Source organism: Cavia porcellus, unplaced genomic scaffold (genome assembly GCF_034190915.1).
Source record: "Cavia porcellus strain 051 isolate PalLab524CR breed Dunkin Hartley unplaced genomic scaffold, mCavPor4.1 scaffold_9, whole genome shotgun sequence".
NCBI lineage: Eukaryota > Metazoa > Chordata > Mammalia > Rodentia > Caviidae > Cavia > Cavia porcellus.
Window position 1 is genome coordinate 20359433 of NW_026947492.1, and position 26368 is coordinate 20385800.

Below are 26368 nucleotides of genomic sequence, written 5' to 3' on the forward strand. Positions count from 1 at the left end.
GGGGCTGGGGATTTAGCTCAGCGGCATAAGCGCCTGCCTTGCAAGCAGGCAGTCCTGAGTTCGATCCCTGGTACCGATAAAAACGAAAAAGACCAAAACAGAAAAAAGAAAAAAAAAAAAAAACCATTCAATTTGTTTTAACTTCACAGCTAGATTTTTTTTTTAAAGCCATGCTAGCCTGTTATCTGAGTCTCAGTCCGTTGGAGGCATAAACCTTACCTGTCTTCGAAATGAAAACACCCAGAAATAGGTAAAATAAGGCCACACCTATTTGAACAAAGATCAGAGTTAAAGCAGAGCTGAAGTCCTCAAAACCCACCATAAATTCCTGACTTCAATAGATTCTTTTAACTTAGGACAGAAACATCTGTAAGAACTGGTTTGATTATTTGGTCTGAATTTTTTGTTTGTTTTTGAGACAGGGTCTCACTATGCCAATTAGGCTGGCCTTGAACTCACTACATAACCCAGGCTGGCCTGAAACTCCCAAATCCTCCTGCCTCTGCCTCCCAAGTGTTGGGATTATGGGATGCACCCTCATGCTTGGCCTGTTTGAATTACAGACTTTTTTTTTAGTACCAGGAATCAAATTCATGACCTCACACTTGCCAGGTAGGTTCTTGTGCTGCTGAGCTAAACCCCAGGCCCCTGAATTAGACTTCTGCTCAACCTTTTTGGGGTACCCATTTGTTAGCAATCCTTTTCAACCCGCCAGCCCACCATGGTCAGCTTTTGTTTCTTTCTTTGCTCCCACCATGGTGACATTTCAACTTGTCCGCTGTGCCCTGGTGTCCAGGTGGCCAACCAAAAGCTGGTACTCTCAAGAATATGACCAGATAAAAATGTGGGTTATACCCTACTTTCCATGGTCAGAGTGATCAGGACCTTGGAGGGGCTGTATCCTTTGCTCTCTCTTTGGAGACCCTGGTTAAAGTCATAAAAGACTTGTTCTGGTCTTGTGCGTGCTTATTCTGGTCTTGAGTCACTTGTGGGTATACGTGTGTGCACATGCATGTGCATACGATATTGGGGACTGAACCCAGGACCTCACATATGCTTACTCTAGCACTGACCTATATCCCCAGTCCTTTGAAAATTCTGAGAAAGGGCCCGGGTGTGGTGCACGCCTGTAATCCCAGCACTTTGGAGGCTGAAGCAGGAGGATCTCTGTGAGTGGGCTATGTATGTGGTTAGGACCCTGTTTCAAAAAGCAAAACAAAACAAAAATTCTTCTTGAGACAGGGTCTGAGTTGTCCATGCTGACCTTGAACTTGTTGTCCTCTTCCTGATTAGCTGGTATTACAGGCGTGGATCACCATGCTCGGTTTCTATAACCATTTATTCTTATCAACTCCTAAACTCACCTATTCCGTCCCTGGATGACTACAGAAACTGTTTAAGTTGCCAGGGCACTGAACACTAAACTGTCCTGAACCTTCTGAGTCCAAACAACCCCTCTAACAGTTGGTGAACACTGTAACAGTAATAAGTTAAACCACTGTGTCTAATATCATTCTATTCTGGACTAGGCTGACCTTGTAAATTGGCCTCAGAAACCACTTTTCTGCACTGCCCAGCACTGTAAGTTCTAGGTAGAAGCACCCTTCGGTGACTGTGCCACTGACTGTGGCATCAGCGGCTGCGGGAAAGGAACAGGAAAGCCCTCCTAATCCGTAACCTTTCAGCTCTCCTAATGCATAATCTTCCTCAGCTCTTCATGACCCAGAACATCAAATGGTCTTCAGGTAACATTAAAGTTCAAGCCAAGGACTTGTAATCGCATTCCTTAGCCGTGGAATAATGTTTAACTGCATGAAAAATCTGTTTGTCTAAGGACTACAGGTATCACCCTAGGAGATGAAGGTCAGCTGTTACTGCAAGGACACTCTGGGCAGAGCAGGCAAAACATCCGGGGGGATGATGGAGGTGTTTATCCACCCGGACCCCTGACTCAGCAAGCAGCCTGCCTGTTTACCATCCCTTCCCCTCCCTTCCTCCAGAGGGAAGCCCTTTTGGGCACCCCAGTTCCGGGGTGGGGTCTGAGATGACAGATTCCCCCTTCTACCCAGGGTGCTGACCCTAAAGTAAATGGGTTTTCCTTCCACCAATGCTTGGCACTGGTGTGCTGGCTTTGGAGTGGGGAGTGGATGAAAGGGGTCTGGGAACATGTCCCCCTCCAGTCCAATTCCGGATGGAACACAGGTTATTTCTTTGTGCCTTTCAGATGTAAATTTCTCATCTAGTCATCTTGCTCAAAACATAAGCTCCAGGAGCAAGATTCTTAGGGGGACCAAAGCAGGAAGGAACCAGCAATCTTTGTCGCTTGGTTTGCCCAACACCTCGTGGTATCTGGGAGAAAAAAAAGTTTGTTTGTTTTTTTTTTTTTTTTTTTTGAGACAGAGTCTTATTAAGCAGCCTAGGCTGGCCTCCACTCACTGTGTTAACCCACACCGGCTCAAACTTGCAACTCTTCTGCTTCAGCCTCCCAGATGTTGGAATTACAAGCATGTGTCACCACACACACGGCTTGAGAGAGACTTTTTAAGAGCTCTATATTCAGCAGTCAGTTTAATTGGAGCTGATATTTAGGATACACAGACACACATGGCCTCTGTGTAGAATCCTGCTTCTCAGACATCTGATACCTCCTTTTGGAAGCCTTGCTAACCAAACTCTCTGCTTCCTTTGTCCACTTTATCTCTTGCTGGCACTGCTTTATTTTTTTGTTTGGGGTGTGTGTGTGTGTTTTAATTGGGGATTGAACTCAGGACCTTTACACTAAGTTGCTAAACTGCCCAGCTGGGCTCCAACTCCAGTATCTCTTTCCTCATTCTCCCATGTGGCAGGATTATAGGTGTCCACCACCGTGCCTGGCTGCTGGAAGGACTTTTTACTTTAAAACTGACCAAATTTAAAAAGCTTAAAGGTCTTTTCCAGTAATACCAGTAAAAAGTTTTCACAGTATAAATTAGTCTTAATTTGCAAAAACATATTCAAAACATGAGTTATTGAGGCTCTGAAAACCATCCCCCAGAAGTGGCTCTGACATACTGAGAGGCCTTAAAAGGACCTCAGAATCAAGGTCCTGTTGAGTTTCCTTGTCTCCCTCTCAGCCTGCAGAGGAAAGCTTTCTGCCAAGTCCCCTTATCCACCTTAGGCCAAATCCCCCCAAAGAGGAGGCTCACCACTGCTTTTAGTTTTCCCACTGAAATTTCATTAAACACAGAAGACTAAACTAACATGGCAAGAAAACCTGAGGTCTGAGCCAGGCGTGGTGGCTCATGCCTGTAATCCCAGCACTCGGGAGGCTGAGGCAGGAGGATCATTGCGAGTTTGAGACCAGGCTGGGCTACAAACTGAGCTCAAGGCCAGCCTGAACTGCATAGCGAGACCGTCTCAAAAATAAAAAAAAATAAAAAAATAAAAAACCTGAGGTCTGCTAACATACCTGGACGCGTTTCCCATGACACTTCTCTCCCACCTGGTCTGTCCCCTGGGTAGAACACTCTCCTTGCTCCTACCCCTCCTCCCACACAAAGGGGTACAGGAACTTCGGAAGCACAGTGAGCCTCTGGGTAAAATACTGACTCTTCCCACAGATCTCTGTTCTCTAGTGAGTCTGTCAGTTTATTCCAGTGAACTTTCAGATGAGGAAAATATTTCCGTTGGTACAAAGCCAACATTTGTAAGCTATGTATCTGTCTTATGACTGAAATCCTTAAATAAAAGTTGTGGGACCTAGAGGGTGGGGATTTAGCTCAGCGGCATAAACACCTGCCTTGCAAGCAGCAGGTCTTGAGTTCAATCCCCGGTACCGATTTTAAAAAAAGCTGTGGGATCTTTGTTTCTGTGTATACTTTTAAGTATACATTTTATGTTTATATAATGCAAACTCTTCTATTCAAAATGGCTTAGAACATATGAACATTTATAAATTAACCTAAACATTTTTCCAATTCATATGACTTGGGTAAACCTTTGGTAAATAAGACTAGCTTAATTTTATTGGTTTAAGACAAGTGTATCTTCGGCCAGGGATTTAGCTCAGCGGCATAAGAGCTTGCTTTGCAAGTGCGTGCTCTAGGGTTTGATCCCCGGAACAAAAAGAGAGAGAGAGAGAGAGAGAGAGAGAGAGAGAGAGACACGCGTATCTGCCAGCAGATGTAAGTTTTCGTCTGAACCTGCACTTTTTTTTTGCTTTTTGCTTTTTTGTTTACCTGACCAACCCAAGGGAATGAGATGCTTTATCTGCCATTAAAAAAAGCAGAAAAACGTCAAATAACTTTTTTTTTTTTTTTAAGACAGGAATTCACTATGCAGTTCAGGCTGGCCTTGAGCTCACTTTGTAACCTAGGCTGCTCTTGAATTTGAAACAATCCTCCTGCCTCAGCCTCCGGAGTGCTGGGATTATGGGCATACGCTACCAAGCCCAGCTGCAAATAACTTTTTAGAAGTGCTTCCTAAGGTGTTTCTCACCCATGCTGGCTGATCAATTAACCAGACCTATCGACAAAGTTAAAGAAAATTTGTTATTGATTTCTCAGCATCCCTGGAAGACTTTTTTTCCCCCACAATTGCAGTGTTTTATTGTTTGCAGTGCTGGAATTAAATCCAGGGCCTCACACATGCTACGCAAGTGCTCTACCACTAAGCCCCATCCCCAGCCCCTGGGACTTCATTTGGAGGGTGGAGGTGGTAAATGAAGGTTAAACCCAGGACTTTTGCTTTGAGGTACATCCTCAGCCCATGTTTTGTTCACGTTGAGGCAGGGTCATCTTGTTAATAAGTTGCCAAGGCTAGCCTGAAACTTGTTTTGTTTTTTGTGTTTTTTTGGGGGGGGCGGGGATCAGGGATTGAACTCATGACCTTGTGCTCACCAGCAAGGTGCTTATGCTGCTGAGCTAAATCCCTGGCCCTGGCCCTGGTGGTACTCCTCCCTCAGCTTTCTATGTAAGTGGGATTTCCATGAAGCTGTGTGCCACTGCCCCTGGCTTCAGTCACTATACTTGCCATACATATTTATACAGCGCCATCAGGCCAAGTTTAAACAAGACTAAATTTATTTTGAAATATGCTGGACCTACTGATACTCTCTTGGCAAAAGTGGGAAGAGGGGTTGTAGAGATAAAAATTAGAATTCAGAAAATTGAATTTGTTTTAAATTGGACCCCAATGTTTACCTACCATTTGAATTGGACTCTAAATTTTTACTTCTCGTATGTGGCTACAAATGTCCAAACTAATGTTTCAAATTTCTTTTCCATTTTTCTGACATGGAAAAAAATGGAAAACTTTTTTCAAAAGATACAGTAGAGCAAGTTTTGTTAACTACCATCTCTCCTTCAGAGTATTTTGTTCTAGTTTTGCATAGTCTATAATTGCTTAGTATACTCCTATAAGATGACAATATCCAAGAAACCTGTGGACAAGTGACAAATTTTTTTTGGTTGGTGTTCCAAATAATTATTCTGGACTCTCAATTGCCCTAAAAACGCTTTATAAAGCAATGTCTCACCCAGCTCATAGTTATGCTTCTAAAAAATCTATTACAATTTGGCAGTCACCACAAACTGACTGAAAATTGCAACTTGTTGCTAACATTGCTAATTGCAAAAGTTGTCCTATAGTTAGGTCTTAAAAATTAAATTCAGAACATTAGCAAAAAGCCAGGTGTAGCCAGGCGTGGTAGTTCATGCCTGTAATCCCAGCACTCGGGAGGCTGAGGCAGGGGGAATCCCTGGCAAGTTCGAGACCAGCCTGGGCTACAAAAGTGAGTTCAAGGCTAGCCTGAACTGCATAGAGATCCTGTTTCTTTTTTTTTTTCACTGACGTTGTCATCTGAGAGAGAGATCCTGTTTCAAAAAAAAAAAAAAAAAAAACGAAAATCAAAAAACCCCAACCAAAGCAAATCAAAATTCTAGCAAAAATGTTTGTGGGCCAGCGATTTAGTTCAGTGGCACAAGCCCTTGCCTGAAAAGTGCGAGGTCATGTTAGTTCGATCCCCCACCAAAAACAAAAACAAAAAAAAACCCCTCATTCAAACTTGATGCAGGGATCCAATCTTGACAAAATTTGTCTGTCAAATAACAAGAAAAATGGGCTAACTAGAAAAATGGTACTCGCTTAAAAAAAAAAAAAAAAAAACTCGACTAATAAAAGCTGGCAATTATGTTCCAGAAACAGCCCATGATCTTTCCTAAATGTTGGTGTAAACTTGGCTTCAAAAAGTCAGTATTCTGACAAGGTCTCCAAGGCACAGGAAAACAAGAAAGATGAGTAACGCAGATCTCTCAGGAGGGGCCTCGGGCTAGAGAGGCTTTCCTTTCTCTAGCCTGCCCTTTCCTTTCCTTTCCTTTTTTTTTTTTTAATGGGTACCAGGGATCGAACTCACGACCACCTGCTTGCAAGACAGGTGCTTATGCCGCTGAGCTAAATCCCCAGCCCCCGCCCTTTCCTTTCTTTTGGGCCGGCCAGCAGCCGGACGAGGCTGAGAGCAGGCACAGATTAAATGCATTTCTTCGCAAGGTCAGCTAGAACCGTTCCACGGCGTGGAATAAATCAGACGTATCAAGGATACAACGGATTAGTCCCAGCACCGTGGGCGTGCAGAACCTCCAGTATAAAAAAAAAAAAAATGGGGCTGGGAATTTAGTTCAGCAGCATAAGCACCTTCCTGGCAAGTGCAAAATCGTGAGTTCAATCCCAGGTACCACAAAAAAAAAAAAAAAAAAAAAAAGAACGTCCGATATTGCAGTCGCAGATCTACCGGCGCAGGGTACCTCGGAAGTTGTAGTCCCAGCCCGCAGTTTCGAAGCACGCCGGGAGTTTGAGTCGCAGATCCCAGGGCGCGTAGTACGTCACAAATTGTGGTAGCGCCCAACTGGCGCAATGCAGGTCGGGAGTTGGAGTCGCAGCTCCGCCCGGTCCAGAAAGGAGCCTAAAGGGCAGACGTCAGCGGCCCCTACGCGCAGGCGCATAGCTCTTTCTGGGCAGCATGGCGGAGACTGTGCCGCCTCAACCCAAGAGAAAGCGCGAACAAGATGGGGAGGATGTGGAAGCCCCCAGCACGGAGGAAAAGAAAGCAAGTGTTGGAAATGGTACTTCTACCCCCGTCTGCTTACCGTTCTCTGGCTTCAGAGTGCAAAAAGTGCTGAGGGAGTCTGCGCGGGACAAAATCATTTTCCTACACGGGAAGGTACCACTGGGGCACCTGTGGGGTGGGGACGCGGGAGACGGGAACCAATCATCGCCGCGGAGGCGGATTTAACTTTCCCTATCCGGGCAGGAAACTACCAATCACATAATGGAGAAGGGGGGGCATCGCTGTAGTGGGCGGGGCGACAGAGTTACCCATGAAATAAAGGGGTAAATACACCTAGGCTTAATTTCCTAATCTTCCCTTCCCTCCACATATTTACTCATCTTTATAGAGTGTATCAGGTAAAAAGAAACACGTGTTACGTTCCTCATTCCCTCTATCATCCATCAAAATATAAATGTGCTAGGAATCCTGTCATTTTATGGATGTCTCCCTGGCCCCTGACCCAGGAGATGACGTTGAAGGTGAAAAAGAGGACCCTGCTTTACATTTCAGTAGTGCTAGAGATTGTTAAATTGGTAGTTCAGCCCGGCGTGGTGGCAGTGTAATCCCAGCACTGTGATGGAGGCTGAGGCTGGAGGATCACAGCGAGTTAGAGGCCAGCCTGCACTGCACAGTGAAACCCTGTTTCAAAACAAAGAAAAAAAATTGTTAGCCCAGTTCCACATTCGGTTACCAGGAAGCCAGGTTCTGATGCAGCTCGCAGCTCGCCCTTCACTTCCTTAGTTCTCATTTCTTTGTACCCTTGGTAAAAAGAATTCAGGCGAGACACATAATGGCCATGCAGAAGTATAGGTAGAATTTTATAGTGAAGTAGATACAGAGTGCGAGTTTGGATACATTTTTATGCACCCAAGTTGCTACTGGATCTTGGAGAATAGAGATAGTTACGTTTATCACCATTTTGCTTAGAGGCTACCTAGTAGTTGCAAAATTTCTTCCTGACCTTTTAAGGTTGTCATTTTTTCCTTGGGACTTTAATCATGTAGTAAATTTTGGAGAGACAAAGTTCTTAATTTATACCAGGTGGGAGTCCACAGCCAAGAGACTGTAAGAACATTTCTCTTCCTGATACCCCTGGGCTGTGGACTAAGACAGCCAGAGATGCAGTGTGTGTTGTTATGGAGTTAGCTGGCCAGGTAGCCAGGTATCAGAACCCACACAATGTGTAATTGTGCTCTGTGGGATCGTTGTGCTCTGTGGGATCACTTTGGGTTCAAGATCTAAAAAAAGATTACAAATGTACTATACATTGGCGTCTTTGTGTCTTTACCTCATTGACAAAGAATGCTATTTTGAACCCAGTCCTTTTGTCCAGGGCCATTGAAGTTTAACTTCATACCTAACAGTATTTTTGCATGTGCTGTGGGGCTGAGTAAATGTCGGGATGTAGAAATGAGAGTTAGCGCTCCCGATCTTCATGACTACGAGGCATGTGTGTGAAAACAGATGCTTTACTGACTTTAATACCACGTGCACTGCAGTCTAGCAAGGGCTGGGAAGAGAAGGAGACCATCCCAAATTGGTGAAGAAGCCTAGCCAATGGAAGTTTTGAGCGTTCCCCAGAACTACTAGCGGGACCTCATGTCTTTGGGAGAATCGTTCAGGCTGAGCTTCCGTGTCTCCTTCCGTGTCTGATTTTATTTACGAGGGCCCGCCAGGCATTCTCATTGCCACTTGTCTTCAGCGAGCATCCCCTGCTGACGATGTTAGATGTGACAGCCTTCCAGCTTAGTTTCTGTTTTAACAGTAACTGTCTGTAAAACTTGAGGCAAGTCACTTAATCCCTGTAGCTCTGTCTCTTCATCTTTTCTTTCACAGTGAGGAGGGATTAGAAAGCTCTTTAAAGCAAGGTAGACAGTAGCTGAGAAACTTTACATCTTTTGGAAGAAGGGTCTAAGGGTGGCCGCAAGAATTCAGGTGAAGATCCCTTGTCTGAGAGAAAAACCTGCATGACATTGCTTAAGCTTCTCTAGAGGGAGACTTCAGAGGAGACGCCAAGTGCTGGGATGTCCTGGGCCCTGGGAGCTTCTGCCTGTGTTCTGTGGTTGCCCTGCGGTTCTGCACTTGGCTTCACTGATGGTGTCTCTGCCCACAGGTGAATGAGGACTCTGGGGGTGGGAATGGAGAGGATGCAGTTGTGATCCTGGAGAAGACACCGTTTCAGGTGGAGCAGGTGGCCCAGCTCCTGACCGGCAGCCCTGAGCTCCAGCTGCAGCTCTCCAATGACATCTACAGCACCTATCACCTCTTCCCTCCAAGGCAGCTGAGTGGTGAGCGTGTGGTGCTGATGTGGCTGCAGGGTGGGGTGGAGGGCACCGAGATGGGAACTAGGCTGTGGTCACCTGACTGTAGACCGACTTGCATATTCTAGGGTTTGTTCTGCAGAGAACATCTGGCAGTCTCTGAGGACAGTTTTGGTCGTCAGTGCTGGGGTGTGCCTGCTAGTGATGCCTTGTGGGTGGAGGCCAGAAATGCTGGGAAACCTGTAAAGTGCAGGGCAGGCCCCACAACAAAGATCTATTTGCAGTGCTGAGGCTGAAGAACCCTTGCAGGTGTCTGTTTTGGGAAGGAAATGTGCATCATGGGGCAATAATAGATTCATCGGCTCATTAACAATAACTGGAAATAATTATAAACACTTATTGAACTCTTATGAACTCTTACAAACGAGTGTGCCAAGCATTCTACATGTATTTACAGACTTAACCCTCAAAATAGCCCTTTTGCTAGAGGACTTTACAGTTGCAAAAACAGGTTTGTTTGTTAGCTTTTTAATTTTATTTTGGGGACAGGGTCTTTTGTGTGGCTCAGACTGGCCTCAGACTCACTGTCTAGCCAGTGTTGACCTCAGATTTGTAATCCTTCTGCCTCAGCCTTCCAAACCGTGGGATTATAGGTGTTACCCCCACATCTGGTGAGGAATCAGGTTTTGAGAGGTGGGTTGAGTAACTTGTCCAGAATCACAGTCTGTAGGTGATGCTCTCACTTGACCGTACTTTTAGACTGCCCCAGGAGTGCACTGGGGACTGCAAAAGTGGTCACTTTCCCAAAGGTACTTACTTTCTGGTGGGGGAATAAACAGTACGATGGAGCAGGATGGACTTGAGGACAGGAACTCATCGGTTATAACAGAGATTTGTTTTTGATTGCATGTGTTTTTTTAGTGTACCAGAAAGAATACTCCATGCCCAAAAGCCAGGCATGCCATGCACTCTTTTTTTGTTTGTTTCTAGATGGTTCGGTTTCATAGGCAGCTTTGCTGGACAGGTAGGCAGGCTGGTTGACTAATGGTTCTTGCCGCCAGGAAACCGGGATGTGTTTGGTGTTGTGTCTTACCCTCTGTGTTCCGTGTTTGCTCTCCAGCGTTTGGGAACGATATGGCTTTGCAGATATCCTGCTCGTAGTCTTTGTCATAGCTAAGTCTTTTTTGCGCCCTCATGAACGGGCTCTGTTGTCCTTTGCAAACATACGTGAACGCCTGGTGTGAGACAAACAGGTCTTTCACAGCAGAAAGCAGAGCAGCCTGGTCTTCCCCAGAGGGAGCCAGATTCATCCGTTTGAGTTGACAGAAGTGGACAGCTATATTTACCTTCTCAGGCTGTGACATTTAAGCAGTGTATTCCTTCACACGGTGGCAGAAGCGTGACGAGAAGGCGCTGTAGTCAGACACTGTTGCTACAGACCCATCACAGGCTCCAGAGCCAATTTCGTTGCCACACCCTTGCTCCTGCCTCCCCTGCATCTTCCACCTCCCTCCCCTACCTCCTCCCCAGCCAAATTTAAACAGTTTTGTTGCACCATTTTGCTGCTCCGAAGCTGTCCTGAGGTTCCTCTTTTACTTTGGGGGTACTCGTGCTGCACTGCACACAAATGGTGCTGGTCATCACGCTCTCTTTCTGTTTTTTTTCCCAAGATGAACTCAGAAAGAGGCTACCACCTACTAGGGACCCCCCAGAACCCCATGACCCACCTCCCCAGCACCATTCCTGCCCCCCCTGCTACTCAGACGGGAGCTCTCTTTCCCCGCCTTCTCCACTCCCACTAGGCCTTAGGATTTAGAAGGCACAAAGCAGTTTACTTTGAGGACTGGTCCTTGCCTCTCCTTTGTTTAGCTGTGTTCCCTGCCTCTGGGTGACTTTCTAGAGTAGAAGTTGGCAAAATTTTTTTTGGTAAAGAACCAGGGTAGCCGGATGCGTGGTGCACACTTGTAATCCCAGCCATTTGGGAGGCTGAGGCAGGAGGATTGCAAGTTCTAGGCCTGAGTGGGCAACTTACAGATATCCTTAAATAAAATTTTGAAAAAATAAGTACGTAAAGCTGGAGGATGTAGCATAGTGCCCACTGGGCAAATCTTAAGTCTAAAAAAACAGAAGTGAATATTTTAGGCCTCGTGAGTCACAGATGGTCTCGGACTCCTCCTCATCTTTTCTCCCTTCTCCACCCCTCTGAAGCTCACCCCTGGCTAGCTGTTTGTACACACACAGGCCATGGCTTGGGTAGGACCTGCTGGTCATAGTTCATCAATATCTGTCCCACACTTTTACTACCCAGTAGCATGAATACCTCCAAATCCCTGCCTCTGCTCCCCAGTACAGACCGAGAGTCTGCCTGTTAGAAAATTCCCATGCAGGTGACATACACAATTAAGCTTCAAGAGGGCTTTAAAAATACCACTTGCAACCAGTTGCAGTGGCACAAGCCTGTAATCCCAGCACTTGGGGGGCCTGATAGGGGAGGATCACAAGTTCGAGGCCACCATGGGTACACAGTACATAGTAGGTCACCCTGGGCTGCACAGTGAGACTGTACCTCAAAACAATAACAATAACAACAGCAGAAAGGCCATGCCCGCCTTTGTGATTCCATCCCAGGCTTCTGAGAATCTCTAGTTTATACTGGTATTTCCATGGAGGCTTTGTAGATGCTGCGCAGGTGAAATGCGAGAATCAGTGGGGACCTTACTCAGAAGTACTTAGCCTGGGGCTGGGGATTTAGCTCAGTCGCATAAGCGCCTGCCTTGCAAGCAGGCAGTCGTGAGTTTGATCCCTGGTACCGATAAAAACGAAAAAGACAAAAAAAAAAAAAAAAAAAAAAGAAGTACTTAGCCAGTTACTACTTAGAGGTGGGCCGGGGTATAGCTAGGCAGCACAGCGCCTGCCTTGAAAGCATGAGGTCCTGAGTTTGATTCCCAGTATCAATAGGTGGATAAATGAATAGATAGAGACAGCATTATTTTATTTTATTTTATTTTATTTTATTTTATTTTATTTTATTTTATTTTTTGTCTTTTTGAGACAGAGTCTCTCTATGCAGTTCAGGCTGGCCTTGAGCTCACTTTGTAGCCCAGGCTGGTCTTGAACTCGCACCGATCCTCCTGCTTCAGCCTCCCGAGTACTGGGATTACAGGCGTGAGCCACCACGCTCTACTGGAGGCAGCCATTATTGTTCTGCTGTGCTGGGCCTTACATGAGGTATGGTAGCTGCAGGGCTGAGTAAGATGCCATCCTTGCCCTCAGACATGCTTGGGGCAGTGGGTGGAAAGATGGAAGTTAGGAGAAGAGAGGAGGGTTCACCCCTACCTGGTGGAGAGGCAGAAGTCTTTGAAGGTGGGAGCCGCCTGAGACCTGGCTCCAAGCCCAGCAGCCAGATAAGCACGGGCCTCCGAGTGGTGCTGAAGGACCCCAGAAACTGTCACGCGGACTCTATCCCGTGGGTCAGGCCTTCCACAGCCACAAGGTGGCAGTGTTGCCATAGTGTCCCGCCGTAGGTGCCTCTGCCCTCTGGGCTTGGTTGGAACCTGCCAAGGCCTTACCCTCTTGTCTGAATCACAGCTTAGTGCTGCCCACTTGAGGCACCCTGACAGGCAGTTGCTGTGCCCTCAGCCCTCTGTGGCCCCTGCCCAGCTGCTGCCTTGAAGTTTTGGGTAGTTTGGTTCTTTTACAGTGACTTCCTTGCCTGGGGCATCTTCTATGCTTTATGTGGCTGCCCCAGCATAGATCTTGTGCTCTGCTGGATTTTTTTGGTATTTCTCTAGTCACTAGCCCATTTGTTTTTCAAGTCTGAAAGTTTTCATGACTCTCAGTCATTTATTTCCTCCAGATTTTCGACTGACCACAGGAGGCTAGCCCTGGGAGCCATTCCTCACGTGCCAAGGAACGAGCCTGGGGACTTAGCAGAGGCAGGCACTGGGGCAGTGACACACAGTTCCCCAGTTTGGGTACAGCACGGGGTGAAGAGCAGGCCTCAGGCCAGCCATGGGCTGGATGCTGGACCTCACTTACCTCCGTGGGGACCCAGCTCTTGCAAGCGCCTGCCTGTGCATGGGGCTGCTGGCCGCTGGATCTGATTGGTGGGGACAGCAGAAATCAGTGCCGTGCCCAGAGCTGTGGAGAGGGAGGCGGGCAGCAGAGGAGGAAGCAGGGCTGCACGGCCCGGGGTCCAGGGAATTGACACCCACGCACAGACCTGATGGCTGCAAGGAACCAACTGTGTAAGAGGTAGTGGGAGGAGCAGGAACAGGTTCTGGCTTTGCAAACTGCACAGGGTATGGGCAGGAAAGGGGAACGGAAAGGAGCTGTGATGTCGGGCACAAGGGCAGGAGCGGTGGCAGGTGTGGGGTACAGAGGAAGTTGGGGAGTCACTTCAGCTATGTTTTCTGTTAGATTGTTAAGTGATGAGCAGACCTCAGTGGGGTGGTTATGAACCAGATAAGCAGCTGGATTGCGGCAGCCTTCAGCCTTGCCCTCAGCGAGTAGATTTTACATCGAGACCCAGAGCACATAAATATGTGGAAATCTTAGCGAAACGGAAGTTTCACAATACAAAACGACCTCACAGGATACTTTCCAGTGTTTTCTACTTCATTACAGTTTTACCTGTTTCCTTTGTTAGATGTTGGTCTTCACCTCCTAAACTGACTTCTTGGCCTCTGCCATGGGTTACAGCCCACTGAGATAGGTGTGTAAGCTCCTGGCATCGCAGCTGGCAGGTATTGTCAGTGTGTTATTTTTCTATCTTCCCCATGACGTAAATTTGGGGAGCAGTGGCTGTAATTCAGGGCTAGGATAGGTTTTCTCGCTTTCTCCTATTGCCAGGTGGCAAACCCAAGGAAACTGGGCCAGATGGCCAGCAGCAACTGTGACTGCAGTCCGTGTGCGGCTTCTGCCACCCAGGTGGGGCGGCCTCGGCTCCTCTTGGTGTCACAACTCTCAATGGAGCCCTTTCATGAGACCTCTGTTTTCTCTTACCTGGGGAAGGAGGTGGGGGAGATAGTGAGTGGGAGTCCACGCAGCCTCTAAAAAGACCAATTGTTTTGCCTGCTGTGAAGCAGGAGTGGAATCCGAGGTCACAGGAGGAGGTGGCCTCTGTGAGAGAGGCCAGGGCAGGAGCCGAGTGGGTACCCTGGGGATGGAGTCCCTTTTGCACACAGAGAACACCCTGTGCCTCAGCCACAGACCAGAATTTTCTGCCTTGTGCTCTCTGCACAGATAAACCTCATTTCTTTGGAAAGAAAACTGAGGGTTTTTTGGGAGGACATTTTTAAAACCAGCTGATCCTAGAAGTTTCCCTGGAAGCTTTGTACAAGATAGAAAAAAGCAGAAACAATACAAGCAGGCTAGACGAACCCAGGTGGATGCCGACAGCTCTGCGGCTGTGAAAACGAACAGTAAAGGATGAATTCACCGTAGAAGGCAAAGTGCAGTGTGATTCTAGTGATGTGAACTGGAGAAACGGGCCACACTAAACCATGTGCCAGGCAGGGAGGACAACGAAGTGATTGAACTCCACATCTGGGAGATGCTTGTCTTTGATGGGGGGCAAGGCAGAGAGGAAGACAGACATTCTAGTCCTGGTCTTTTTCTTGGACTTGTACTGTTCATATGCATTGCTTGCTATATTATTTCATATTATTTTAGGTGTGTGTGTTATATAAACATACACCTTGTTTTATATGTATATTCTCAAGTCATGGTTCTTCCTCAGGTTAAGAAGACTATTTTCCCACAAGAGTCAGGCCTGGTGGTGCAGTGCTGGAATCTCACCTGCTTGGGAGACTGAGGCAGGAGGGTCATGAGGTTCAGGACACGGGGCAACCTTAGGGAGACTTATGGGGGCGCAGAGAAGGGTGGAAAACAGTTTCCCATGAATTTGTAGGGTTTCATCTTTCTCAAGTTGGTTTTTAGTCACTGTTACTGAAAATGAAATTGCTTGGTTTCATCGCCTCCCAAGGGCCAGGCTTCGTGGACTTCCTCTTCTGTGGCTCCTCTTTTCTAGGCTGGGTGTGGTCAGGATAGACCTGTGTGGTGCTAGAGGACGCCCCAAGATGGAGCCAGCCTTGGCAGAACAGAGCGGGGGAGCAGGTCCTCCAGCAGGTGGAAGGGATGCCCGGGGAGCAGGCCCCGGGAGGACCCCTGCAGTGCAGACTGGCACTGGTCTCTCCACACATCCACAGTGATGTCCTCGGCAGCCTTCCCCCTGTACCTGGGATGAGCATTGCCAGCAAGGTGACCAGCAGGGACTGTATTGCCACGTAGGTGTCAACTAGGACCCTCCCAGATGGACACGCCTACCTAACATGAAAAGCACAGCCGGGTGTGGTGATGTCCTGTAGTCCTAGTATTTGGGAGGCTGAGGCAGGCAGGAGGAGCTCAAATTTGAACCCAACCTGGGCAAAAAAGTTTTTAAAGGGCCAGGGATATATGTAGCTCAGTGTGAAGACTCTGGGTTCAATCCTTAGTACAAAAAACAAGACAAAACAAACCCCCCACCCATTGCCCATAGACTCATGACCGTTAGGCAGTGCCAGAAAAACTCACTGAGTTTCTGAAACTCAGTTACCTGAGTGACAAGTGACACTGGCTCCCTCCCCACAGGGGGGATTAAACCTGAGGCCTGGTGCATGCTGGGCAAGTGAGCCAAGCTGGAACCCCAGTTAAACTCCCTAAGGGACTTTTTATCTTACAAGATCATAGAGTCATGGTATCCGAAGTCTGCATGAAGATAGAATGAAGCATCAGGTTTAACCGGCATGGTGGCGAGTGTGATAAGCCCAACACGCGGGAGACTGAGACAGGAGGATAGACACAGGTTCAGGGCCAGCCTGGACTACATAGCAAGACCCTGTCTCAAACCAAAAAAAGAAAAGTGTAAATAGTTGGCACTGAGGCACTTAATTGGCACTGTTCATCAGAATTGCTTTATGAGCTTTGTCAAGTACAGGATGTGGACCTACTGGGCAACAGTCTCAGGGCAGTGCTCGGCCACTTATCGAGGTCCTGTGTAATGGCACAGTCATATCACCCAGAACAGCACCGAAGACTCGTGTCAGGGGGACCGCCCTCCCGAGCTACCCTCTCAGACCTTGCTTCCCAAAACCGCTGCTATTAATGTTCCTGGGCTTCATGCAGCTGGTGTTTTCTTTTCTACACACTTAACTCTTAATATGCTTATGTAACTCTTCCTTGATTAAAAAATGCAAGTACCTTCCTTCTCTCTCCTGGCCTCCCTTTTTCCCCTCTATTCCCATTTTGTTTGTTTGTTTTGTTTTTGCGCCTGGGAACTGAAACCAAGGAGTACGGAGCAGGGTCCCTGCAAAGCCTCCCCCCTCCTTCTTTTGCATTTTCTTCTTCTTTGGGTTTTTGAGTCAGGGTTTCACTGTGCAGTTTAGACTGGCCTTGATCTCACTTTGTAGTACAGGCTGGGCTCAAACTCAATCCTTCTGCCTCAGCCTCCCAAGTGCTGGGGTTACAGACATGTGCCATCACGCCCCATCTAAGAATTTGTCTTTTTTGGGTTTTGTTTGTTTGGGGGTTTTTTGGTACCAGGCATTGAACTCATGACCTCACGCTTACCAGGCAGGCACTGCGCTGCTGAGCTATGTCTCCAGCTCCTTGTTTGTATTTGGTGGCACACTAAGTTTCTTGGGCTAGCCTCAAACTTTTGATCTTTCTGTCTCTGCCTCCTGAATTGCTGGGATTACAGGTGTGTGCCACCACCATGGCTACTCAGTTTTTGACGTTAATATTTATTTTTGTATTGTCTTTGGAATTGTAGATATCTAGAATCTATAGTCCTTTTTCTGGGTGTTATAGGTTTGTCTCCGCTCCCAGCTTGTCCTTCATTGCCCTTGGCTTCTCACCATCCTTATGTTTCACGTATCGTGGATGGCCTTTTCTTTAGCCATGAAGTTTTGCCGGTAAGTTGATTTATAGTTGAAAACCATTAAATAAAATTCTTGTGGCATAGTCACATTTGGTACATGGTTCAGTGGCGTACAGGGATTTTACTTCCTTGTCCATCTGCCATGTGTATTATTAATGGGCCACTCGAAAGAACAGTGCTTGCAGTGATCAGATTGAATAGGGTCTCTTTTTGTCCATTCCAACAATTCTTCCAAATCATGCTGCTTTTTAGTTTCATTTTTTAAATTTTATTTTAAAGAGAAACTTAACAAAATAAAGCAAATTAAAACAAAACACTGAAAGTGGTACAGACCTTCAAAACAAGATTATAGGAAATCAACAATGGCTACCATGTTGTATCGTTATCTTTAAATAGCTGTCCATACCATCAGACATAGTAAAATCAAATAAAACAAAACAGAATAAAACCAATCAAAACAACATTGAATAAAACAAAACAATCAGAACAAACCAGTGAAAACAATACTGGTTTTCAAAATCAAGACATAAGGAAATTCCCAGTAGTTGGTATATTGCATACTGTTGTTCTTTTAATAGACGCTCAGACTACTGGCCTTTAGGCTTACAAAGTCAGTCAAACAATACAAGCATTCAGCGGTTTTTGAACCTCAGTTGCTATCATCTCAGCCTGTCTTCTGCATCAGCCAATTGCCTGGGGGAGGGAGTGATGCAGTGTTTTGGATTCTCAGCTCAAAAGTGGTTGGCTCACAAGAAGGGTGAATTGGCTGTTTGTTGTACTCCTCCCAGACCCAGCATGGCTTCTGCTGACTCAAGGGGAAGATGAGCTGGCTTATCCAGTTGTTTCATATTTGATTTTTTGTTTTGTCTTTTTTTTTTTTTTTTTTTTGGTACTGGGGATTGAACTCATGACCTCGCACTTGCCAGGCAAGTGCTTATACTGCTTAGCTAATACCCCAGCCCATGCCTTGTCTTTTTGAGATAGGGTTGTGCTATGCAGTTCAGGCTGACACTGAACTCACTTTGAAGCACCGGCTGGCCTTGAACTCACAGCAGTCCTCCTGTCTCAGCCTCCCCGGTGCTGGAATTACAGACATACATTACCATGCCTGGTCTGTGTTTCATATTTTTTCATGGAGTTTTTAGTTAGCTCTTTTTTGTTGTTGTTGTTGTAATTTAAAAAATAACGTACCTGGCTGAGGATATAGCTTAGCAGCACAACTTCTGCCTAGCAAGCACAAGGTCCTGAGTTTGATTCCCAGTGCCCAAAAAAGGAAACAAGATAGAAACAAAAAATAGTGTAACTTTATTCTCTTCTCTTGAAATCACCCAGCCACTTGGTTTGATCCTGCATTGCATGATCTCTCTCCTTCTTTCCTTTCTCCTTGTACTGCCATCATTTGCAGAAAGCTCTTTCCTGCTTCTCTAATCTATAACCATGCTGTAAAACTCACAGCTTTGCTGGGTTAGATTTACTGTTCTCAAGATTCTGAGTCCCATTCCTGTGGTATTCTTAATTAACTGAAGCACACTATTAATTCCTCAGAAAGAAGCAGCAGGAGGTAAACGTTTTAAATCCTTCAGTTTGTTGTCATTTTTTGATTGATGGTTTAATTGAATACAGAATTTATTTTCTTTCAAAACGTTAAAGACTTTGATCTATAGACTTCAAGCACCCACTGTTTCTAATAAGATAACTGGTGTCAGTCTGTATCTCAGTTATCTGTGGGTAACATGAGTTTGACTTTTTATCTGTTTGTGTGTGTTTGTGTGTGTCTTTTTGAGACAGAGTTTTGCTCTGCAGTTCAGGCTGGCCTTGAGCTCACTTTGTAGCCCAGGCTGGTCTTGAATTTGCAAAGATCCTCCTGCCTCCACTTCCCAAGTGCCAGGATTAAAGGCGTTTGCCACCATGCGCGGCTCTGGCTTTTGTTTTTTTGTATAGAATATTTTATTTTATTTTATTTTATTTTATTTTGTCTTTTTCCTTTTTATTGGTACCGGGGATCAAACTCATGACTGCCTGCTTGCAAGGCAGGCGCTTATGCTGCTGAGCTAAATCCCCAGCCCCTAGAATATTTTATTGCTGCAGGAAGATTCCTCAATTTTTTTTTTTTTTTTTTTTTTTTTGTATCAGGAATTGAACTCATGATCTTGCCAAGCAGGCACTGATGTCACTGAGCTCTATCCTGGCCCCCTTTTGTCTGTTTTGCCTTTGTTACCTTTGGAAGCATATAGAATGTTCTTTTGATCTTTGGTTTGCACAAATTTTGTAAGGCTGTGTTTAGGTCCAGTTGGTTTTTTTGTTTTGTGCTTTTTATTCATTTGTCTAGTTACATTTGCTGTGAATATTTTTAAAAATTATTTTTTGGATCACCTCTTTCTTTGTCTGTCATCCCCCATGTGTAGTGCTGGGTGTCAGTTCTGGGCCTCCCACAGCGTCCGGCAGCTCTGCCATGGAGAACACCTCACTCCTGGGAGTCCTGTTCTTTGTTAGCCTCCCCAAATCCTAGCACATCTCTGTTGCTTTGATTTTTTTCTACATTTTTTTTTCTTTCTTTCTGTAGAGGTTGAACCCAGGACTTTCACACTGAGCTCCATCGCTAGGCCTTTTGAACTCTTTGTGAGATGAGACTGTACTATTTCCTACCTGGTCTTGAACTGCTGGACTCAGGCATGCTTCCCGGGTGCTGGGGCTGCAGGCCCCACATCTGGCTTCATTTGTGGCTTGTTTTTCTATAGCCAAGTAGTTTGTCTTCAGTCCCTAGTAAACCCCTCAGTTATTTCATTCTTAGAGCAGCTGGTTCTTTTAGAGGCCAAATTGAGTGGAGTTCCTGACACATTAGTACAGTCATGTGTGCATGTGTGTGTGTGTGCAGTGTACGTGGTGCTAAGGATTGAACCTGAGGCTTGTGCCTGCTAGGCAAGTGCTCTGCCACTCAGCCAGCCTAGGATTATTTTAAAAATTGTCATTCGATCCTCAGATGATCCGCCTCTGAGCTCTGGTCATTCTTTCTCAGGCTGCTGGTTTTCCCTTGGTGTTCGGTGATTCACACACAGTGTTTCACTTCGTATTTATAGAGGAGACAGCAGGCAGATGCCGGTGAGCCAGTGCAGGGTTGGTCCAGGGTTGTGGCCCGGTCCTGGATAGGTGCTCCGGTGTTGCATGGAGAGTAGTAGGGCTTATCGGCTGACAGGCCTTGCTTCTAGAGCTTTGGCATTTTCAGGGCACCAGCCCCGACCTCGAACAGAAGAACAGCCAGAGCGAGAGCCCTTCTGGGCTGCAGAGCCTACATTTACCACCTTCACAGGGAAGTTTCTCAGCCCCCGCTCAGTCCGTTGTGTTAATATTTTCCGAGGCAGTTTTCACCTGCGTGGAACATGAGAGTGGATGGCACCAGTCAGTGCTACCGTTGTGTTGCCCTTAAGTGAACCCAATTTTCAGCTTTGCTTCTCTTCCTGTCCCCTGTGGCGGGTACTCAGAACCCACTTCCCTCCACGGCGCAGTGACAAGAGCAATGCCCTCTGCACAGACCACGGGTTCCGCCGGACGCAGCCTCCTCCAGCATTGCCCCCTCCGTTCATGCTCTGTTTTCCTCTTCTTCCGAACTTTGAGAAGCCAGCTGCAGCCATTGCTCCCTTCTCACCCTTGTTCTTGTCACCATTATGGCGTCACTCCCATCCGTACGCCTTTTACTCAGTTGCATTGATGGATGGAGGGGCCCTGGTCAGCAGAGTTGAGTGCTTTCCACACGTCCATGTGGCTCTGTGTGTGTGGCAGAGTCACTGCATCAAGGACGTGCGTGGCCAGAGCCATCCCAGACAGACGGGTCCTCCCCTCTCCCTAAGTCACGGGCACAGTGGGCGTGGGCAGGAAGTAGACTCGGTGGTCCTGGCCACGTCCCCATGTGAGGTGCTGCTCCTTTGGCTAAGTTTCCACGTTCAGATAATCCCACTTAGCCAGGAGCTCACACACGTACATAAAGAACCAGGAGAATGTTCGTTGCAGGGTCATTTGTGGTAGCAGAAGTAAAAAGGAAAATTTCCTAAGGAACCTGCGTAGGGCCTGGCGAGATGATGTACACATGCTGTGGGCCACAGCGTGGTTGTCGTAAAGGAGAGGGGAGACAGGAGACTGTTGTGACTGCTCCCGGGATCTGTAAAGGGTTGTCCCACCTGTATGTAAGAAGGGTGCATGCGTATGTGTGGGTCATTGGAGCAGGAGGGTAGGGGCGCAGCGCTTAACAGTGTGGACCTCAGTGAAGAGGGTTGTGGGCTAGGCTTGGAAATTACTGAAGAACAGAGTCCTGTGATGCATGGATGTGTGGACGGTTTTTAGAGTGTTGACTTCTCACTCAATAAAAGAAAGAAGCAAAGCCAGGCATGGTGGGGTACACCTACAATCCTAGCACTTGGGAGGCTGAGGCAAGAGGATTATTACAAGTTTAAGGCCAGCCTGGGTTACTTAGTTCAGGGGCAGAACTATACAATGAAACCCAGTCACGAAAAACAACAAAATAAAACAAATCCCTCAGCAACAACAAAGAAGCAAAAATGGCCTGGCTCGGGGCCACTGAAAGCCCCTGGTCAGGGGGAACCTATCTGGTGGCCACTTGGGGGCCAGCTCTGGGAACTCGGCCTCCCCTCGTGATGGGCTTCTAGGAGATGTCCCCTAAGTACAGTGCTGTGGCTGCCTGAGCCGGAGCTGGCACATGCAGGGGAGGCCCTTGTACAGCACCCCAGATGGGTTGGTCGTGGTGATGTCAGGCAGAGAGGGACAGGGTGCGCCCGGGGTGTGGACAGGATGGACAGAGCTGCAGAGTGGACAAGCATCCGCCAGCCTTGGCCATGGCGCTGAGCCCACAGGAGTGGTGTCATTGATTGTTACCTCTTCTACCCTCTCCTTCCGGGGCACAGGGTGGCACAGTAATGAAAGCAGGGTGATTGTGGGGTGGGAAAGTCCCTGCCACCCAAGTCAGTTTTTGTTTTCATTTTTTCTGCCCTGCTTACCCTCAAGGTGCTGGGGATTGGACCCAGATGCCCTGAGCCACATCCTCAGCGCTCTGTAAGTTTTAGTTTGAGACAGGGTCTTGCTGAGTTGCTCAAGAGGGACTCAAGACTTGTGACCCGTCCGCCTTACTCTGGAGTAGCTGGAGCATTCAGAGGCGCTGGTGAATGCACCACCATGGCCATCTTCTGAGCCCAGTTCTTTTTTTCTTTTCTTAACTGGTACATTTTAGATAACACATAATGATCACATTCATCGTATGATTCTTCATGTGGAGTTTGCACCAGTACATTGTAAATCTTTCTGCTTTTTTCCCCATTCCCCTTCCTTCCCTTCAACCCCTTTCTCCCTCCTTACTTGCAAAAACTTTCTTCCCATTTTTTCCCTTCTATCCACTTTGTCCCTTGTCTCTTCTTTCATCCCCCCACCATTCCCCTTCTTTTTTTGGTTACTGGGAATGAACTCACGACCTTGCACTTGCCAGGCGAGCACTTAGGCTACGGAGCTAAGCACCTGGCCCCATTCCCCTTCTTATTTAAACATTTTCTTCCCATTTCCCAATATCTTCTCTTCAGTTTCTCATACCAGAGAAACAAGGTGTGGTGTGTGTGTGTGTGTGTGTGTGTGTGTGTGTGTGTGTGTGTGTGTCTGTGTATAGATTGTGTGTATGTTGAGACAGGGTTTTACTATGTAGTCCAGGCTGGCCTTGAACTCACTGTCTAACACCGCTGGCCTTGAACTTGCAGCAATGCTCCTGTCACAGCCTCCTGAGTGCTGGGATTACAAATGTGTGCCACCACACCTGGCTGACAATGCAGTATTTAAGCACGTGTGTGTGATTGATTTCCCTAAAGAGTGTGGTCTGAGTCCCGTTCTCAGCCTAGACTGTCTCAGTCCCTTCCTCTTGGCATCTGGTCCACAGCCCTGCCCGCAGCCGTAGCTCAGAGCGCCCTGGCTTCCCTCACCATCTGACTGAGAGCAGAGGTATTGCCTGCAGTTCTCCATTTAGACTGGGCTTTCAGGAGACAGGAGAAGCTGTTGCATTCAGAGGCTTTTTAGAAATGGGTAGATTTGGGCTGCTGAATTATCACCCTTACCACCGGACTTGTCTGTCTCTCTTTCTCTGTGCCTTGGTTTCTCTCTTGTCCACTCACCTCCCCCATCCCCTGGCGCGGTCCCAAGACTGTGTGGCAGTGTCACAGCTCGAATCAGCAGACATGCCAGCTTGCTCAGATCCTCGGGCCGAGGCCGAGTTCCAGAGCCAGGCCCACCTCTTCTTGGGGTGCTGGCTCCAGGGGCGATCTGCCACCAGTGTCACTCCCAGTTGTACCTCGCAGTGAGGGTTGGCCTGGAGTCCCCAAGTCCTGGCTTCGTGTTCTCTGAGGCAGTCTTCTCCTTTCCTGCCTCTCACCATGTGGCTTAGGACAGGAGTTGAGAAGCAGTGTTTCGGGGTGTACCTCTCACCTCCCAGTGGCTCCCACTGTGGTCTGGTGGGCTCAGCCCCGAAATAGTTTCTCCCTGAGTGTGGGAAAGCTGGTACAGAGCCCTAAGGCCAAGACTCCTTGAGCAGTTCCATAATCTCATTATGGGTCAGCTCTCCTCCTTCAGTTCACAGGGACTTTTCAGGGTGCCCGGAGCCCCACCACCTCCCCAAAGCAGCACTTCCCTCCTGAGGCACCACTGCCACTGGGGCTGCATGCAGAATTACCAAGTTGGGGACTGCAGATCCTGGGGTTTTGCTGTTATTGTGCTCTGTCCACTGCCTCCTGGACTTGAGGGGTAAGGGGAGGGGAGGGAGATGCTGAGCATTTGGATGAGAAGCCCCTCAGCACAAGGGTCTGCTAAAGTCAGCGTCTTCCCAGTGTCATGGACAGCCCCCCTGTGCTTTCACAGAGACAGGTTCTCAGCGGTCAGCGCTGTGCTGAGGAGCTGCTCCTGCCAAGATCCAGCCCCGCCCTTCCACCCTGTTTATCCTCCACGAAGGGCTGTTCAGGCCTCCATGAGCCCAGCAGCACTGGGACGCTGGAATGAGCACCCTTCCCGGGCCTGCGACTAGAGGGAGCCAGACTCCCCTCGACCTCTGGCCTGGTCTCTCAGGCTGTGGCGATTGTCCAGCCAGGGGAGATGCATGGGGGAGGCTAGGAGAGCAGACCTGAGAGCCACCCCGGCTGCCCCCAGCCCGCTTTCCTGGGGGGTGCCGGCGTCTCCAGGGCTCCCCAAAACCCCCAGCCGGCTGTGTCTGCTCTCACCGAGGGGAGATGGGCTGCGCGTGCAATGCACATTCTTTCTGCTGTCGCTTCTCCCCTCCTCTTCCCTGGGCCTGCACATCTGGGTCAAATAAGTGGAAACTGGCTCATCATAGTGAAGGGAGCGCAAAAGCCACAGACGGAGCCACGGGATGACCTCACCCTGCAGAAGTCTGCGGCTCCGCCTGGAAAGCAGTCCTGTGTGAACATGTGTATGGGAAGGAGAGCAGACTGTCTGTGGTTTGCATTCGTGTTTCATGCGCTGCAGCGTTTTCCTGGAGCTTTGGCTAAGCTCGCTTTGGCAGGGAGTGGGAGGCAGCTGCTCCGCACTTTTCTCTGGAAAGCTGTCCCTCCTATCCCCAGGAGTGGTTGGGCTTTTGTGTCCAGCTTGGGAATGGGGAGGGGGTGGCTTTATGTATTGGAGAAAGCTTACAGGCGATCTTTAGGGTCTTGGCAGACGAGACAGAGCCGTGCTAACCAGGGCTTCAGCTGCCCGCCTGTCTGAGCTGTGGCGAGAAGGAACGTGTGTGTGCAAGGCCACACTGCTCAGCCAGGCTGCATCAGTATGTCATGCCCGCTGCAACCTGAGCCCACAAGGGCTAGAAACACCACTGCCCCTCTTTGGAAACTTCTACCTCTTGTCTCATGACTGCATGCTGTCACGCTTGGTGGCCGTTGTGGTGGGGACATCACAGGTCAAACAGCCATTGTTTCTGTGTGAGCAGTCAGCTGGGACCAGTGTGCCCCAATGGGGTGTCCTCAGACAGCCCTGCAGCCCAGAGCTCTCCTGCCCTGCACTCCTGAGCAAGCTCGGCAGCAAGGCAAGCCACTCTGGCCCATGCCCAAACTCCCTAAGGTGCCCCTGACCTCCTTGGCATATTATGCCCTGTGGGTCTCTTGATAGCGGTTCCTATCCCAGGAGGGTTTGGAGCATCCAGCTTATTCCTGTCTGGCAGGGCTGCAGGAAAGATTTCCCAGGAGAAGGCCTGGAAGAGGTTGGTCCGTGGATAGGAGAGGGAGAATGAGGTCACCCAGGTTCTGATCTTAGCTCTGCCACTTAAAAACTGTGTGATCTCGAGGAAATTGCTAAACCTCCATGAGGCTCTGTGTTAAGGGGTGGCTTATTTTTCTGTTTTTGATATAGTTTTTGGTTGGATAGTTTTGGTTTTTTGAATCAGGGTCTTGGTATGTACTCCAGGCTGGCTGGCTGGCTTTAACCTCTCTATGTGAACTCATGGCAATCCTGCCTCAGCCTCCCAAGTGCTGCGATTACAGGTATGCACTACCACGCCCGAGTTATTTTTAATATATTTTTGTTATACTAGTGATTGTTTTAGAAAGCTTGGAGAATGCCCGAAGGTAATTTTACAAATTATGTGTAATTGCCATGCCCAGAGATGATCTTCTTACATCTTAGAGTACATCCATTCGGAGGGGAAAAAAACAAGGTTAAAGAGGCAGCAAGAGGCGAGCCACTGGGCATTTTGTGTACTCTAATGTCCTCTAGTTCCATTTGTTGAAAATATAGGATCTCTTCTTTTGGCTAAATAATATTCCACTGTGTAGATTGTGTGTGTGTGTGTGTGTGTGTGTGTTCTTGAGACAGGGTCGCGCTATGCAGTTCAGGCTAGCCTTGAGCTCACTTTGTAGCCCAGGGTGGTTTTGAACTCACAACGATCCTCCTGCCTCAGCCTCTGGACTGCTAGGGTTAAAGGAGTGCACCACCACCCCCAGCTCACATTTTCTTTATCTATTCATCAATTGGTAGATGCTTTGTTATGGCAAAATTTTGAATCCTGCCCACTGATCTCCTCAGTAAAGTATTTCAGAGGCTTGAAATTATTGACATGGCTTT

The 26368-nt window shown here is 47.8% G+C and overlaps 1 protein-coding gene across 1 annotated transcript in view; it reads left to right on the forward strand.

Moving 5' to 3' along the window:
• The first annotated feature begins 6949 nt into the window (after positions 1 to 6949).
• The window catches only part of Dcps (decapping enzyme, scavenger), a 37409-nt gene continuing 17990 nt past the window's right edge, over positions 6950 to 26368 (forward strand). The window contains exons 1-2 of the mRNA XM_003472667.5: positions 6950 to 7195; positions 9198 to 9372. Coding sequence (XP_003472715.2) covers positions 6995 to 7195; positions 9198 to 9372 — 376 coding nt within the window. The 5' untranslated portion in view covers positions 6950 to 6994. The remainder of the gene's footprint in view (positions 7196 to 9197; positions 9373 to 26368) is intronic.